General features: G+C 34.5%; 1 protein-coding gene across 1 annotated transcript in view; it reads right to left on the reverse strand.

The window, feature by feature from the left end:
* LOC139686170 (2-phosphoxylose phosphatase 1) overlaps positions 1-18,616 on the reverse strand; it is a 38,618-nt gene that overhangs the window by 15,462 nt on the left and 4,540 nt on the right. The window contains exon 2 of the mRNA XM_071583349.1: positions 953-1,117. Coding sequence (XP_071439450.1) covers positions 953-1,117 — 165 coding nt within the window. The remainder of the gene's footprint in view (positions 1-952; positions 1,118-18,616) is intronic.

Raw genomic sequence — 18,616 nt, forward strand, 5'->3', positions numbered from 1 at the left:
TAAATAGCAGTAAAAATAGCCTAAAATTAACTATTGCCAAAGGACCATATTCATTGTAGGCAACATTCAATCATTCAAAAGCATGGAAGATGAAGGATTCATACACAAGTATATGCTATCTTTTTTTAGTATCATTTCTTAAAGTCTAATTCACCTTACATATTTTGATATAGGTATGTATGTAAGTGCAAGCGTATGTATGCCTTATTTACAAACTTACAGAGTTTAAAACTGAGCATAAGAAAGTGGTGGACTGGACATGTGCACTGAAGTTATTGCAATCTACTTGCTCCACACTGGGCCTCTGTCATATTTTAAAAATTTCCTTAACACCACTAGAGTTTTGAAAATACAAAGTCATAATACATATAAAGACAAACACATAAAATTACTTAGCTGTCTTTTTAAAAAGATAACTCAGCCACTCACGCTGACAACACTCATGAGAAGAAATGAAGTACAATATTCAATTGTTTCTGGCTCAACCTTGTGGAAATTCATGTTAATGAAATTAAGAATACAAAGTAACTTTCCACTGTTCTTTATTAGCGTACGACCGGTTTCAGCTTGGGTTCAGGCGCTTGAGCGTTGAAACCGGTCGTACGCTAATAAAGAACAGTGGAAAGTTACTTTGTATTCTTTATTTCATTAAATGAAGTACAATTTGGATTTCATCCACCTAAAATTTAAAAACGGTCTGTCCTTCTCTCCCTTGAGAAAGGTGGTGAGGACCACCAAATATTCTAAACCTAGTGAGTTTCTTTTCTTTTTTGTGTGTTTCTCTGTTTTTGTCTTTGTCCATTAGTGCTAACTTCATATACATTAAAATTAAAAAAAACATATTAATGCAAGGAATCAGGAAATAGTTACTTTGCTTCAGCAATTATATTAGTAGTGTTTGTGATTATAACTAGAAGATTATCCACTAAATTAAATAGTGAATAAACATTACCTTCACTGCCAATAGCTATGTCTTCTGGAGGGTTGCAAAATTTAAATATTCTTTTCACTTTGTTGTCCTGCTTCATATTTATTGGAGACATTCTCACAGGTATATTAGTGTTTGAACTCTTGGAAATGGAAGCAACATCTTCTTGCCCAATATATTTGTACATTCCTGAAAGAGAGATACATCTGAAAATGGTATTCAAATTAACATGGACATTGACAGATAAACAGAAGTAGTTATTTGAAAGAGTGGTGTGTTAGAGGTTTCACAGTATGATTTTTAATTGGGTTAAAATACAAAAAGGAACTCAGATTTCCTTTCAAAAAGTTGTACAGAGAAAACAAATATGCTCAACATATTAGATTTCTAATAATATACAGAGTTAAGGGATTTTGTACTAAGTAAAAACTAGTATCATTTTCACATTGACCCTGTGAAGGAACAGGCACATTCACTTTAATCATGATGAGTCATGAGGGAGAGTCTGGCCAAGAAAAATATGTTAATGTTGCCACAGCCTCAATCTGCCTCCCTACAACGGTTTTCTGTTCCCCTAGCTGAAGAGAGACATGACAGGATACTAATTTGAGACCATTGAAGCTGTTCAAGTAGCAATGAAGAGATACCTCAACAGCGTCCTGGAAAATCATGGAGGTATACAATCAATGGAAACATTGCTCGAAGGGCTGTGGTTGCACAAGGGACATACTTTGAAGATTAAGAAATGTATTTGATAAAATATTCAATAAATTGAATTTGCCAGTTTGCCAGAGTATTCACTAAATTGAGTTTGTATTCTTTGGTGCTGAACCACCGACCTCCACCCACTGCTTCAACTGCTGTTTTGTTTCTGGAATGTAGTGGTGGACCCATGTCTCATCCATGGTAACAAATCGCCACAAAAAATCAGGTGGTTACCTCTTGAATCAGTCCAAATATTGCTGTGAAAATCATTTGCACATTTGCTTTTGAACCGCATACAGCAAATACAGCACCCACCTTGCGCAGAGCTTTCGCATCCATAATTCTTTGTGAAAGATGTTTTGCAGCCTTTCTTCCATGGCCTTAGCTATCTCTCTCACCTTCACTTGCCCATCATTCCACAGAATATCTTGCACCTTTTCGATGGTTGTAGTTTAAACCCCATTAAGTAAACTCCTATTGCTCACTTACAATAAAGAATGAATTTTCTAAACTTTTTGAAAATATTTGTACATATTCTTATTTCAAGAACTTTAAAATCTTTTATCAAAGATTCAGCATAGTTTCTAGCTACATATTGCAAGAACCTGCTAAATATGGAGTTTGTAACCAAGGAAATCAAACCTGAGATTCAAAATGATTTTGTTATTGCATGATATGCTCACTGAAATTAAAATATCTGCCAAAGCATACCTATGCCAAGAGGAGAGAATATTTCCATCTTTGTAAAAGGCTACCCCTCATATAACAGTTACTGTACTGAATGTATGCTCATTGAAATTTAAACTTCTACCAAAACATATCTATTAACCAATATACACTTGTTTATCCCACAATTCCTACCATGGTCAGATAACAGTCCAATCCTTGTAAAGGCTATCACTTCGAGAACGAGCTAAAAAAGGTGGTCTATTTTAATTGTGTCATGACAATACTTTTTGTTTTGAAATTCATACTTATAGACAGCACAATTTTTCAAGTCTTCCAAGACAAAATCGCATTTTAATACATTTGTTGTTAGACTTTATTGCAAGAACTATTTTTAGACCATGAGCTCATGACAAGTAATTTATCAGTTGTTTGCATCTGCCACTGTCATTTATTGATAGAATGAATAGCAGGGGCCCCAGTTACTCAACTACATGTGCATATGTGACAGCATTGTGATTATCTATCTCTGTAATTACATAGTTTTCCAGCTGGCTAAAAGTATTTCCAAAAGTTCCAAAGACTTCCAGCTTTAAGCAGTAAAATAGAATGACCCTGTTAAAAGCTTTGCTAATCTAAATAGAAAGGGATGACCTGATTGCACAGATCAAGGCCAGAAGTATTGAAATACTGAAAGAGCAAAATAGTACTTACTAAATGTTAACATTCATGGGATAAATCCACGTTGCTCACTAACTAGAAATTTTTTGTTGCTGAGGATAGTTTATCAGCTAATAAGCTTTCAAATATAGACAGGCTATTGCAAACTGTACTGTAAATAGTCTGTAATTAACTTTGTCATCACTTTTATTTGTTTACATACATTAATTCTATCACCAATTTATATGACGGAATTCTGCAACTACATATGTATAAGAAATTCTACCAAAATTTATGTACTTATGAATAAAATACTTAGAAGGTATATAAACTTGGGCCTACAATTCTTTACCTAATCAAGGAGGGTATTGTCTGGGTTGCTTCATGGTCAAATCAATCATCAAACCAATTTTCAAAGGTCAAAGTTCATCAGTGGATAGAGCCATTTAATCAGGAGACAATGTTTCTTTGAATTCATAGTTTAGCAAAGCCTTTGACTGTTAAGGGGAGTTAACATTAGGAAAACAGTTGGAATGATAATTATCTATATTTTGAAATAGCTACCAATCTGGATACATTTCAGTTGACATTTTATCCTAATTATGCATAGGTGGTACATTTTTTCAAGGAAAATTTGACCTCTTCATTACTTTTATGGAGTCAACATATTCATTGCTTAATACAAAACAGTACTAAAATATTCACAGCTAAGCCTATAAGCCAATCACAAAGTATTTATTGGCCCTAAAACCTATGAGGCTAGCTCTGGTTAAATAATCACAGTTCAAAATTATAAACGGTCATATGTGAGTAAAACATTTCGGTACATCACTTAATGGTTGGAATATCGAATAGCTGGATGGCAATTATCACAGTCAATAATGAGATCTGAATCTGCACTGTAGAACACCATAGCTAGGTACATCTTTAATTCCTAGATTTAATTACAAAAACTATTGTGAACAAAGTTTATTTGTTTTAGGCCAAAAACAGAGACTTTCATTTAATACCCTGGCCTGTTTTGTGCATAAATTCACATCAACTTTTTTGTGGAAGCACTAGACATCTGAAGAGTTATAACTACTTAATATAGGTAACTAGGTTTTTTTTAATATTAGTGCTGCAAATGTAGGATTCACAATCTAAGGCATATTCTTCAGCGCCAGAATAGACTAAAATGTAAGCAGAACCATCATGAATTTTTTGTTGACCATTAAGAATTGCCACAAACACTTGCTTGCCATTGCTATTTACATAAACTAACTTTGTCTTGAGAGTTCATTGAACTGCTACTAACACTACCATATGTGATTTATTAGTGGTTTCCTTATTATAGCTGCACATGAATACATCTGCAGTAAATACATTCATAATAAGATGGACAAATGGAAATGACCAGGTTTAGTTCTCAGAGCTCTGAATTTCATGAGTTTTTCGTCAGGAGTGTACTAACATTTCTTAGATTTTCGTAGCTCATGGGAAAACATTTATATAAATCATAGAGGTAGCTTTGATTTACCTTACGTAGATTATTTGTATTTAAACTAAGGAAAACTAGGTATTAGATGCAATTTCCTCCTTAACAGCCTTAAAATGATTTTGATTCCGCCCTCTTGAGGATATGCTATTGAAGAGAAATGTAGCCCACTACTGCATCAGCCTATAAGTTTAGATTTAGTTCTAAGTCCCCTAAGGCAGGAAGCAAAGCAGTGACAACACCTATTGGTTGTCCCTGATAATTTATTACCTTCTTATCCCTTTATCTGGTCTTAACGCATTAATTTCTTCAACTTCTGTGAGGGAAATTCTCTTCTACTTACTTATCCTATATCATTCCACCTATGAGATAGGTTGGCATACAAAGTCACTTAATCTACCATCTCTATTTTTTCCTCTGTTCTAGCCTACTTAAGGTTTCATCTCTCCTCTCTATGTCCATTTCGACATGCCTCTATATCTCATTCTAGGTCTACTTCTTTCAATTAAACATTGGTATTATACTTGAGTATACTTCCTCAATTTAGAATTCAATCATTTAATACTTATTGGATATTCAGATTAAATCAAATTAAAATCAGAGAAGTTACATTTTGTATTTTGCTCATTTTAAATGGTTAAAGTTAATTTAAGAATTTAGTTTTGCTTAGGAATTGGCAATATGATGTTCAAAGAAGGTGGTGCCAAGGTTCTCCACAGTCATGAACGTGAAATATAAGATGCTGAAGTTCATGAACAGTGAAGCTGCAGATGAAATACCTGCAACTGACACTTAAATACACTCCCTGGCAAATAGCCCCGGAAGGAGCAGCAAGGGGATCAGCATGGTGCGGTGACTAATACACTGCCTTACTACCAAGATGGCCCAGGTTCAAATCCTGGAGACAGCAGATATTTTTAGTGGTATCCCGATCCCTACTTGAGGTGCTTTTGGGAGAGCACTTTGAGTGAGTATGCCATCCATCGAATTGGGCGTTTAACTGTGGACCCCTTGACACCTTTCGTTATGAGTAGGCTAATTCCAAGGCTGGGTTTCTCTCCACCTTTCATTTCCCAAATGCATTTCCCATTGCACAAATGGCCTTAGCTGTCAGTCACCTTCCCTACTACTAGGAACAGTAAGTACCAGTGGTTCTGAGGTGAGCTGTGTGAGCCCAACCAAGAAGAAATCTTAGATTTTAGACCAATCTTAGAAAGGTACCAAGTTGACAATTTTGACTTTGATTATTAGAAGATCATTAAAAGAATGATTCATAACTTTCATATAATGGCATTCCTCACTGTGCTTGGCTGCCTACTATAAGGGAGCAAACCAGCTTCAAAGGGTAGTTGAATTCCCAGCAAGTCCTATTGAAGTGTCTTCAGGATTATTATTATGAAACTGAATTTTTATTACAAATATATACTATGTATACAGTAATCTAATATTGTAACTATTGCCTTATCATAACAGGGGTAAAAAAACATCCAACAACAAAGCCATGAGTCTCAAACACTTTACAACAAAATTTACAAAAATAGCATGCTTTCAGAAGATTCATATTTTCTGAGAAGCATGTGCAATCATACATGCAGATGAAATTTGTATCTATTCATCTCATACCAGAGCATTTCAGTGAACAAAAGAGGATGAACATGGTCTGAACAATGCCTGTTTCAAAAGGACAGCAAATGATTATTATTCACACAGGTCAGTAAGTTTTAAAATAATTTCCAGGCATATTATATTAAGTGGGAAAAAAAGTTTTAACTGTATAACTTAAACAATGCATAAGTGTTATTTTAAGGTGGTGAAATATTATTCATACCAGACGGCCTCTTCTTGTTTAAATTGGGAATCAAATTCATATGGCAACATGACTCAAGATATTTTGTTCAAATTTCTGAAAAGTCAACTCTTACCAAACCTAGGGAGACATAAGACCCAGACACAAGTATATTACTGTGCTGGATAATGCATTCTACCACAATGCGCAGCATAATAGCTGTCCTAGCAGAAGTAATGAAAAAGATGTGCTGAAGGTATGGTATGGATGCAAGAGGTGTGGAATACTTGAGCAGAGAAACAAAAACTGAAATTTTAGAGAAAATTAAAAGACATTGGGATCCAGTAATTTTTGAGGTAGACAAAATATTATTTGAGAATGAACTTTCCACATTAAGAGTGCTTCCCTTTTGCCCTGAGCTGAATCTTATTGAAAAATTTGAGGATTTACAAAAAATTGGTTTGCTTTGAATAGCGTTTAAGTTAGATTGGACAGAGTGAAATATTTAGTGTAGGAAAAATTTTCTGATATTGGAGAAGAGTGAATAAAAGAGTGAGATCAAGAGAAGGAAGAGGAGAACAATAAAATTGGTGCAAGATGATTATGGAAAATGAAGTAATCATAAAATCTCTATATTAATAAAAGTTTAGTTTCATTTAATATTTCATTTCTATTGATAATTTATTTTATATTTATATGGCTACTGCAGTCCATTGCCTTCTTGGAGAGATAAGGTTCATCCCCATTGGGAGAATATTTTTTTAATTTTTATTATGTCAGTGGTTTGTTTAGGAAGTGTGACAGATGTTTAGCAAGATTTCATGACCAATGTTATAGCTAAAGAAAATATCCAAATTTGGTTGCTTTTTCACATCACATTGTGATTCATTAACATTCTTGAAAATCCCTTTCACATCTGTGGCTCATGCCAGTGGATGAAGTAAAATTAAGCCAGGAATTGTTGGCTGTTCTGACCATGGTACCTTGCCTTCCTCTCCAAGATTCCCCCACAACCGGAGCGTTCCCATGTACTCATTGCTTTTCCATACATTGAGAGGCTGAGAGCTTTAAAAGAAGTTAAACCACAACCTTGACATGGTGGAAAAGCTTGCATGTACTGATAATCCTTAAGAGGGATACCATTGGGAGTAATGATAATTGCTCTTGGTAAGGTCGCCCATGCCGAATAGGTCAAAGGTTAAGAGACAAATGAAAGGCAGTCTGCCCTTTGTGAGGCCGCTAGAGAGGTGTTTCAATCCTATGGGGTGACCAAGTAATGTGATGGGGTCATGTGAATAAGGCTATAGAAGAATATAGTGGGAAACTATTTCTCCCATGCACTTAGGACGGCACAAACATGATAAGAGTCCTGACTACTATGGGCTATGACATGTGGGAGCAGGTGTCATGTCTGGTAGCAGTAGGCAAGGTTTCCACAGTAATTCTTATGAAACCCTTCCACAGGGTATTTGGTTGAAATGGTCTTGAGGAGAAAATTTTACCTTCAGTAACTAAAACTTTACCTAACTGTATTACAACTGCATTTAACCAACTCTAAAATTACCATCATTTTGTTTTGATTAATTCTTATCTCATTTCACCCCCTTGAAGTTGTTATCCTATGAAAGTTTCTATTACCAAAGTTGCAATTTTTTAAGCTACATTTATTGTATATGGGGTACTTCCGGGGGAAGGGTGACAAATAAAGGATCATGAAAGAATGTGGGTTAGATGCACTGGAAACAAGACATATTAAAGAAGTGCAGTTCTCAATGACTTGATCATGTTGAGATAATGGAGAAGTTGAATGGATGAGCTGAACAAATATGAGGAGGGTAAATGGTTTGAGAAGATGAAATAGATTGAGAAAGTCACGCGAGAATGAGGTTGAAGATTCAATAGATTATAAGAAGTTATATTATAAGAGATATTAAAAGTTTAAGGAAGCATGTAAGAAACAATACATGAAAGTAACTAAGGCAAAATAAGTAAACAAAGATGGGGCAGAATGGATGATGTAACCTGCAAGTTGGCAATAGCCCATCACTGATAAATTACCTATTGTAAGCAAAGCCTAGTCTTCCATTGATTTAGCCTACACCAAAAGGAAATATCACAAAGAGTACAAATGCCAGTGATATGGTAATAGCCGTTTGTACACACTTGTGCAGATAGCATGTAGTACTGGTTGACTAAAACAGCATCCTTCTCATTCCTAAATAACTCAAGTATATTGTCTCTGGTATTTTTACCCCAACCTGAGTCACTGCTTCCATCATTTCCCTATCCAGCCATTGTATTTCAGCTACAAATTATGATCTGGTTCTCCATGCCATACACTATACTGAAAATGACTTCCAAAATTTTGTAACAGCTATTTTTTTTCAATATGGCTAGATATCAACATAAACAGAATCAATCCCAATAATAATTTGCATTTTAGTCTTTTTCGAACCAAAAGGCATACAAAGAGTTTGTGCTTTGGGGACTGACAGTGAACAGTACATTTTACGTCTTTTAAGTCTTCAAAAAGCTGTGAAAAGAGTTCAATGCAACAGGGTGGAGATCTTTACCAACTGGAGAGCAAAACATGACAATCCCACAGGAAGGCTGGATAATGCCTAAGAGGCCATGATGAGGTCCCTTTAAATGCCTTCCAGGAAGCATACGGCAACTGGCATCAGTGTCACAACACAATTGTGCCATTTTTAAGGATTTTAGTAATTTGTACTTCGATCTCTAACAACTTTTTCCTCTATTTAGTCTAATTATTTTGGGGGCAGACCCCACATACTGGTACCACTCCAACTATTGGCTCTCCTTTCAATTGGATCATCAGGATCCTCTCAATATCCTACCAATATAACTTCAATTTTCCAAACCCTGTATGATATTAATGCTACTATCTGCTGATTGCCTCCCAACTGTTATGAGTTATATACATTGATCTGTACATTGTAACCTATTTTGTTTTACTTTCATCTCTGGCAACTTATGCCAGCCCTTTTATTTTTCATCTAACAGAATTTTCATCTTAAGACTTCCTTTTCCGTACAATATGGTCCAATTACAATAATCACCACTATCAACTGGGGAGTTTTTATGCTTTATCACTGGGCTATTTCACTGGAATGTCTTTCATACTCATAGTTTTGCGGTGATTTCTAATGTTTCCTTAAATATACAGATTCCATTTCCTCAAACCCACAGGTATGAGCTCAATCGTCTTGAATTAAATTACATTTTAAATAAATGCTCAGCCTTCATGAAAGATTAAATTTCAAAATGAAATTAAGAATGCTTTATTATTGGTTTTGGCATTGCCAACAGATCCTTTATATTGCAATATTTCTATATTGATAAAATGGTAAACTAATGATCAGTTACTAATAAAACCACCCTTGGAAACTCTTACAGTAAATAGATTTATTTTGTACACATTCAAGGTGTTATCATGCCTGTCTTGAAAGTTTTTATATTGCTATGAGATGACTCAGTCTTGATTCATTAAATGACATTTTTCCAAATAATAATTGTCTATAATGCTTACCTGGGGCAATTCTTACCTGCAGCCATTCCCCAGGTCAATCCCATCCTGCATCGTGCACTTTTCATCAACACTGACCTCTTTCCTGCAGATGTATATCGACTACTACTCAAATTTCTGGTCACTCTCTACCTTTTATTAAATCTACTTCAAACAGAAATTTGTATGGAATCCTAGACACACACCCAATGACTCAGGCCAACCTTTCTGAAGCATTTTAACCTAAGAAATGACAATGGATCCTTCAAGTCACTGAGACAATGAAGAGGATGGGCCGGATGGATTTCACTTAATGGAAGTGAAATTTTAACACAACCAAAAATTTACATAATGATAAAATACAGTTTTGAAAAAGAGACACCACTTCTGATGCAGCAGCCCTCAAAAGTTAAGCAGCCTGTAACTCTCTGATTTTGACCCAGAGGTGTGAATTTCACATACCATCAGACTTATTACTCGGTGGACTCAACCATCACCTACCAAACCAACCAATGGGTTGATTACCATGTTTATGGTTTTTTTATGTTACCGCAATGTACAGAAAAATGTGAAAATATTTATAGAAAACCTTTCAATTTTACTCTAAAATATTTTGGTTTGTATTTAACAATTCTGCATTTGTAAAAATTTTGCCTTTTCGGTATGATGTGTATATCATAGATACCTACTTAAAATGCTTATAAAATGAGTGTATTCATTTTTTTCCCAGCGTGGCAGTTTTTGAGCAAAAACCCATCATTGTACAAGGCAAAATGTCATTGCAAAAGATTGACAGTATCTGATACCAAAAGGTCTTGATATTTTGTAAAGAAAAATGCATTTTAACATGAAGCTCATAATAAATAAGTCACCCAATGCAATGAAAAACCTTAAGGGCTCATAATTGTCAGATATCTTAGCAATTATGCAAGTTTTCTACATGAATATCTTAGTACTAATTTTTACATTCACAAAGTAAGTATTTGGTGATGATTTAAATGCAATGAAAAATTTTCCATTTTGCATTGTGGAAGGCTAATATTTTTAATATACATTTCTCGGAACCTATTAACCCTCTATCATTATTGCAAAAGCTCTGAAAACCTAGTTATCATCAAGAAACACCAATTATCAAGGAAAACTATTTTTAGTAGTTTCTTATTGAATTACTACTTTTACCATAGCATATTAAGTCATTAGCAGGGTGCACTGATTTTATTATATTTTTAAAAGCATCAGAAAACATAACAATATCTTGGAAGATCTTATTATCAGCCAGGTTAACTTGATTAATATTTTGCTAGTCCTGAAACCCAGAGCACATAGGTTTGAGTGTCACATCTGACATGGGTGTTTGGTATTATATCGTAAGCATTTGAAAGTAAGAGTTGGCCACATACTTCTAACACCATCATTAATAAAAATGAAATATTATTATATCTTGGAAACTGAAATACTTCCATTGCCCACCAGCATTTGTTCATCATTCTATACACGTGCACCCTATGGAGAATGACTACACTCTGAAAAGATGGATGCTGAAAATCCTCCAATTTTCCAAATTTTTTAAACATTTTAATTTTCCAGGTGTACTCAGAAAAAAATTCTCTATTTTCCCTTGTGCACTGACTGGACAGTTGAGACAGAATTTAAGCAAACATGTTACGATAAGACGTCATTCTTACCACAAATTTCTCTGATTCTCCTAAAAACAGGCATTAATAAATCAGAGAATATGGGCGATAGATATAAAAAAGAATAACCACGATTATTATAGAAATGTATATTTTCTTTAATGCTTCAGAATAAGAAAAAGTTTTAATTCCACAAAATGGGCTGTTTGCAAGCTGGCAGCTGGCTATCTGTGGACTCTGAGGCTGGTGTCCTGCCAGAGACAGGTCACCCACTTACAAGCAGTCAGAAAATAACCATACCCATACACAACTAGAATCATAATTTCATTTAAAAACATGGAAATCCAGGTAGAAGAGTGGTTGATGCTGCATTTCCTTACACCAAATTACTAGAATTGGTGTGAGTGAGTGAGAAGAATCAGAAGAAAGTATTGGACTGGAATTAAGTTTCACAGACACAGTATTGGAGAAAGCATGTCACACTATAAATTGGAAGTCTGAACAGCAAATAAATGAACAACAATTATTTTCATATTCCCATTAAACTAGATTATTAAGAAAATAGAAATTAAGCTCAAATCCCTCCCCCCCCCCCATGAACTTGACATCGTGGAAAGGCTTGTGTGTGCTGGAGACCCCTAGAAGTGTGTTGGTGAGAGCAATGATAATTGCTCCTGACAGGATCGCCCATGGCAGATAGACCCAAGCGGGGGTGTAAATAATAATCAGCAGTTTCCTTACTGAGGCAGCTGCAAAGATGTCTCATAACAGTGAGGTGGCCTTTTGAGTGATGATTTCACATTGAGGAAGGTAACAGGAAACCACTCCAATTTTTCAATCAAACAACTTTATGATGTACTAAGTTATGAAAATGGGTACTGGCAATGACAGGACTCAGACCACTGGGCAGAGTGTTGTGCCTGGCAGTAGAAACTGCTAGGTTTCAGTGGTTGGCATCAGACAAAATCCTTGCAAAGCAAAATCAACATCAATAGCAGCAAAGAAGACACAGCAGGAGACTGAACCAATTATAACTGGTACTTTGAATAATAGGACAATGTTGAGGACAGGAAAATTAGAGAATAAAAAGCTGGAGGTACAGAGAAGAAATATAAATATTTCAGGGCTGTTTGAGGTGATTTAGAAGGATTATGGGGCTTACTGGTGCGATATTTATACATTAATATACAGTAGAGGTGAAAAGAGCAAGCAAAATATGGCAGTAGTAATGAAATATAAGCACAGGTAGAAGGAAGTACATATGGATAAAAAATAAATGGAGGTGAGGACAAATAGGGTTCAAAGAAGCCAAGTAGATGACAAGAGTGCAATGACATAGAGTTTACAAAGGAAGGGTGACATGGGTGTGCTGCACAGAAAGATGAAAGCACATTCAGGAAATAAAAAGGGGAAATTCACACACACTATCAAAACTATTACAGGAAAATTATTTCCAATCCAGAAAAAATTACAAAGATATAGAAAAAAGACAAAGAGGTTCTATATTGTAAAGATATTGGGTCAACAAATTTAGACAGAGAAAAAGAATAAAATTTTGATGGGGATAGCTTAGGCCTAGGCAAAATTAATTGCAAGATTAAATGGACATTATGAGAATTGACATCAAATTAGGCTATAGGAATAGATAATATCCCCACAGAATTCCTAAAAGGCTTTGGAAAACTTAAAGAGGTAGAGTTTTCATGGGAGAATTTGTAGCATTTAAAAGGAAGGAAAATTGCTAAGATATATCATTGGAAATAGAGTTACTTCCCATTCCAAAAAAAACACAACTTTTTTAAAGTACTAAAGAAATATTGTTTCACTTTGCAAGTTGTTAGGGTGGTATTTAGGAAATATCATAAATAAAAGGATAGCGATGAGGACTAATGATTACTTGGGGGAAGGGAGGAAATGGCATGATGCCATGCCACTAATGAAGTCACTAGCAGAAAGGTACATTATTATTAGTACAATCAGCATATTTTTGCTGAATAGTGCTTGAGGCATTTAACAGAGTAAATTGGGTAGGCTTTGTCATTGTACTCCAGAAGATATGAGTAGATTAATACGAGAGGTAACTTACTCACAACTGTCTCAGACTGCCCCAGTGCATCTGGTAGATGGATAGTTGGAATGGAAGTATTAGGAAGAGGAGTATTACGGGTATCCATTATTAACCCTGCTTTTCAATGCATACATCAAAGAAATGATAAAAGATGCATAGGAAAAACTGGGATGGGAATGAAATTCAATGGGGAATTAAAATCAGGTTTGCAGTGATAAAGCTTTAGTCAACCAGTCAGACAATGGATTAAAATGATCAATGAATGTATTAGAAAATTAGTGTGATAGGTAGAGGATAAGAATCAATGCGAACAAAAAAATGGTTATTAGGTTTTCAAGAAAGAGGAAGACTAAGATGAAAATTAAAATTAGATGGTGTGGACTAAAGTAGGTGGAAAAAGGTGTATTTGAAAGTGTTTTGGGCCAGGATGCTAAAGTAATATGGTCATAAGGATTGTGTTAGGCGAAGAAGCTTCCTCATGGAGGAGGATATTAAGACATGAACATTTAATAGGAATGTTAAGAAAAGGGAAGTGAAAACTTTGTCGTGGTGTGTGGTTTAGTATGGTGAGGAAACATGGGCCTAAGAAGCAAAATAAAAGATATTAACGAAAGGCTTCTGAGATGTGGGTGTGGAGACTTATGGAAAAGGTAAAAGAGACAGAAAGGAAAACAAATGAGTACTAGGTAAGGCAGGGGAGGTGAGAGGATTGTTTGGAGAAATCAAATGAGGCATGAAAGATGGATGCAGAGCATATTGATTGGTGACATAATGCTGATGATGGTGAATGAAGGGACAATGGAATCAAAGAAGGGTTTATTTTAATGTGGGGCACCAGGCTGTGTCTTGTTTGGAGAGTCTACAAAATGTAACAGTGGTGAGTCAGTGCGTTTATCTAAAACTTGCCTTATGTAGTGAAATACGAAATGGTACACATTAATAGTTATGATTTGCAGTACCTCTACATGAAAATGCTTCTTTGCTTTCATTGTAATTTTTACGTTTTAATTTTTTTATAGCTGCCAGCATAAATGCCTATTTTTCTATAATATATTACCACACCCTACTTTTTCCAGTCTTGAATAATAATTTTTTTATAGGATCAAAAACATTCTTACTTCCAATATGAATTGGAATAAATTCTCGAATATTATATAGGGAACAAAGGACTCCTAAAGAATAACCATTACTTTGTACCTGTCTTTAAGGTAGGTAGTTTTGAAACAAATTGATTCCAAACCAATGGTAGTTAGTCGAACAAATACATTTGAAATTTGTTTAGGAAAAAGATACTTGGACATTGTTAGCAATGAAGTCAGAGAACCTAGAGGCAAAGCTATTACACTTTTGAGATTTCTCAAAATGACCAACCACCTCCTAAAAAATGAATATCTCTTGTTTCAGTTGTGAGGTCCTAAATCTTCAGTGGGTCTATGTTATACATGAGCAATATATTTCTTCTCAACTTTGATATAAGAAAAAATTTTAAGATAACCAAAAACTGTAGATGCAATTTTACCCATACGAAATTAAAGTAAGCCTCCAGACAAAATGACTTGTCTGCCCTTCTCATGCCTCTTCAATTAGTCAATGCACCTATCGCTTGTGTTTTTGATGAGTGGGATAAACCACAGCCTCCATGCAAGGGTCTCTCGAAAATTAGGTTGGTAAACCACCTGATAGTAATAACTTGTGATAGTCTCCCTGTACTCTTTATTTCATGGGATTCCACGAGTAGATAAAATCAGTGGTGCATTTCTCCAAATTCCAACTTCAAGCCAATGGATTCAAGAGATTAAAATTCAAACATAAAATTTCTTCCGGCACCCCACACTACAATAGACAGTTCTTCAATTCCACATACATTCTGCATCCCTTCATTTTATCAAATATCCCTATCCTTTCCCAATGTATACCTTCCCTGACTATCATTCTCCCCTTTATCAGTCTTCAACAGTCCATTGCTCGAAATACACAACTTGAAAGATTTTGCCATAAATGGAGTGTATCATAACACCTAAAATCTCTAACATAAAAAGTATTTTTTCAAAGGTTGCACAATCTGCACATGACACAACTGGTACTACAGTGTACTGCCAACCTGCTCACATAGAAAATATTTATCTTTCAAAGAAAATAGGATGTTTAACACCATGAGATACAAGATACCAACGGTAATTTTGTGGTATCCTTATATCTCCAAATAAAAAGGTATCATAATGAGCCCACAGATTATTTTTATTAATACTTTTCCCTTCTCAAAATACTGACTTGTCGATGCCTCAATCACATATACAAGGTGATGGCCATTACGGAGAGACATTAACCACAGAACTCTTGCAATGTTTGACTTCTAAATTACAACACAACACTTTGTTACTTCAATTCATAACACAAATATCAATAACCTTTCAGGCATGTTGTATAATTCAATAATTACATACACTCAATGTTATTTCTCAGGCCAAATGGGGTTAATTTTCAGTAGGATACACATCATAATTAAATACTTTATCTCAAGTCATTTATTACAAATTCCCTTTAACTTAATTTCCCTTATTTCAATTTTGCAGAACGAATTCATGACCCAATCAGTTTTTTTCATAATAAACATAGGTTTTTAAGCAACGGAATATTACATTTATTCAGTTCATTGCTTACTTTAAGAAGTGCTATCATTTTGTAAATTATAAGAATGACCAAAGAAAGCTGAAAATAGTTATGCTACTCTTGGATGCAATAGAATTTCAAATTCAACTCGCAGCTAATGACAAAGCTGTCAAATTTTTTGGACAAGAAGTTGAAATTTAGCCATCTACAACTTTTTAAGCCAATTAATACCTTCATATTCAATCTATACCTCTCTAATGTAATACCCCTAGTTAATAAAAAGGAAAATAAAATTATGATTGACATTTGCCAAACTTTCCCATCACGTTTACACTAAAATGTAAACCTTTTTTTTGCAAAACAACCATTTGTACTGTACCCAAAAGTGAAACATAAACAATCTAATGTTTATTTTTCATGCCATCATGCCAAATGTGCTCCATTAAAAGTGCAAGAAAATTTAAAACCCTTATGGAGGCATAGTAAAAATAGCCGAATTTGCAATATCCCATGCTTGACTGCCTAATAAATGCAAAAATAAATTTTACTATCTGTACCTACATTCATCAGTAACAAATGAAAAATAATAATAGTTAAAAATGTTTGAATCGTTGCTCAGTGTTAACAAATGTAAATGAAATAAGGTAAACCTATAAGTGCTTGGCTCTTTAGCCAGTGCGCTGCTAAACTAAAATATGATTGTAATTCTATTATTTAATTCTAAATATATCAGTGCATTCTCCTAATTATTGCATAATGTTCAATTCACAAAAAGCAAGTATTTTTCTAAATGTGAAAATAACAATTTAAGATGAAAAAATGTGGTTTAATAGAAACAACACTTTAGTAAAATCACAAGTGCACCATAAGTACAATGAAAAAGTCCCATATTACATAGGGCATATCCTTGAGCAAAAATATATATACATTGACTACTGAAATTAAAACAAAGTGACCATCAAATATATTCATCAGAGCTGCTAGTCTGGATGAATGAGATTCCTTTGCATTTTATATAATTGATAAATGAGCTAATATACACTGGCTGACAAGTTCCCAAGTAAATGCTAAAATATGGACAGTGTATAAAGTTTGAGGTGTCCATGGTAAAATTTTATTAAAAGATTACACTGCCTCAAGAGTCCACTGCTACCAAAACTTGACAAATTATTACAAATATAAATGAGAGAATAAATTCATACAGCCAGAAGATGCCACTTCAAGAATTTAGTTAAATATTCGACTGTAAAAGTATTAACCATTAACTATTTCCAAAGTGCACCTTGGCTAGTGTCCCGGTGCTGATAATTACCTATTAAACAAGCATATTATGATTGAGGTAGTCAAACACCATAGTTACAGTGTGACAAGGGTTCCATCTGCTCAAAAAACTTAATAAAGATAAGCAACTGATGTGTGAGAGACAAATAAATTACACTATCATTCTGGCTGCTTCAGACACACCTAGCAAAACCTACTCAGACATGATGTTTAGTTTCAAGCACGTGCAATTTATACCACGACTCTCTCAATAAAGTACTGGAATCAAAGAGCATGAAAGTGGACCTAAAACTGCAAATAAACAAACTCGTGTCTAATTCAACTAGTAAAAATGACACATGTAGTAAGCTGATTGAGACAGTGGTCAGTGAGAACAATGAAAGGAAAGTTAGAACTCAACAAAAGGAAAGTCTTTCCAATTTTTTTGGAAGAAAGAAAGAAAGTTTTTCCAATTGAGAAGAAACATCAGATGGTCAACTATCTACCAACACTAGACTTAAAAGAAGTCTCTGTGAGAATAGTGGGAGTCCTGACGAAAATGCCAATGCAAAATATTCAGGTGATCAGACAAAGAAAGCAGCAGGAAAACTACATTAGTCTCATAAAAATTATCCTAAATAAAGAAGATGATGCTGAAGCCATTCTTTCGAACGGCTTATGAAAGCTTTTTTCAAGAATATGGCGTTCAGGTGCAAAATGGCCAAACCTTTCAACAATGATCATATAATGAATTCGTTTGTACGACAAAGTACAAGATGGCACAAATTACATCACAACAAGACAAATTTTTGGCAAACCCATAATTGCCAATGAACAAAACAACTGACAAAATGGAATACAATAATTAACTGGGATAATATGGATAACAATGAACCATTGGTAGAAGAAATTCAATTATAATCAATTAGCCATTTCTTGGTAATCATCAATCCTGACTTTATGATTTTATGCTCTAATGCCCATGGTATTATGGAAAATATACCCCAAAATGAATCACTGTTGACACAAATGAGATAGATGTAATGTAAAAATAAGAAAATGGATTTAAAATCAAAAAGAATATTTTTTCAACTTCACTAAATATGTGCACAGCCACATAGAAAGTAAATTAGCCTATACAAATTCTAATGAAAACAATAGCTTAAACTTTTTTAAGTAAAGAAAAATGGCACGAGGACAGGAATAATTAGAATACATGACATTCACATGTCAAAATTCCTCAATCTAGATCCAGATCAAGAAAAATGTTTCAATTCCAATTCAAATGAATGTAAT

The sequence above is a fragment of the Hetaerina americana genome, unplaced genomic scaffold (assembly GCF_022747635.1).
Source record: "Hetaerina americana unplaced genomic scaffold, ioHetAmer1.1.p SCAF_130, whole genome shotgun sequence".
Taxonomy (NCBI): domain Eukaryota; kingdom Metazoa; phylum Arthropoda; class Insecta; order Odonata; family Calopterygidae; genus Hetaerina; species Hetaerina americana.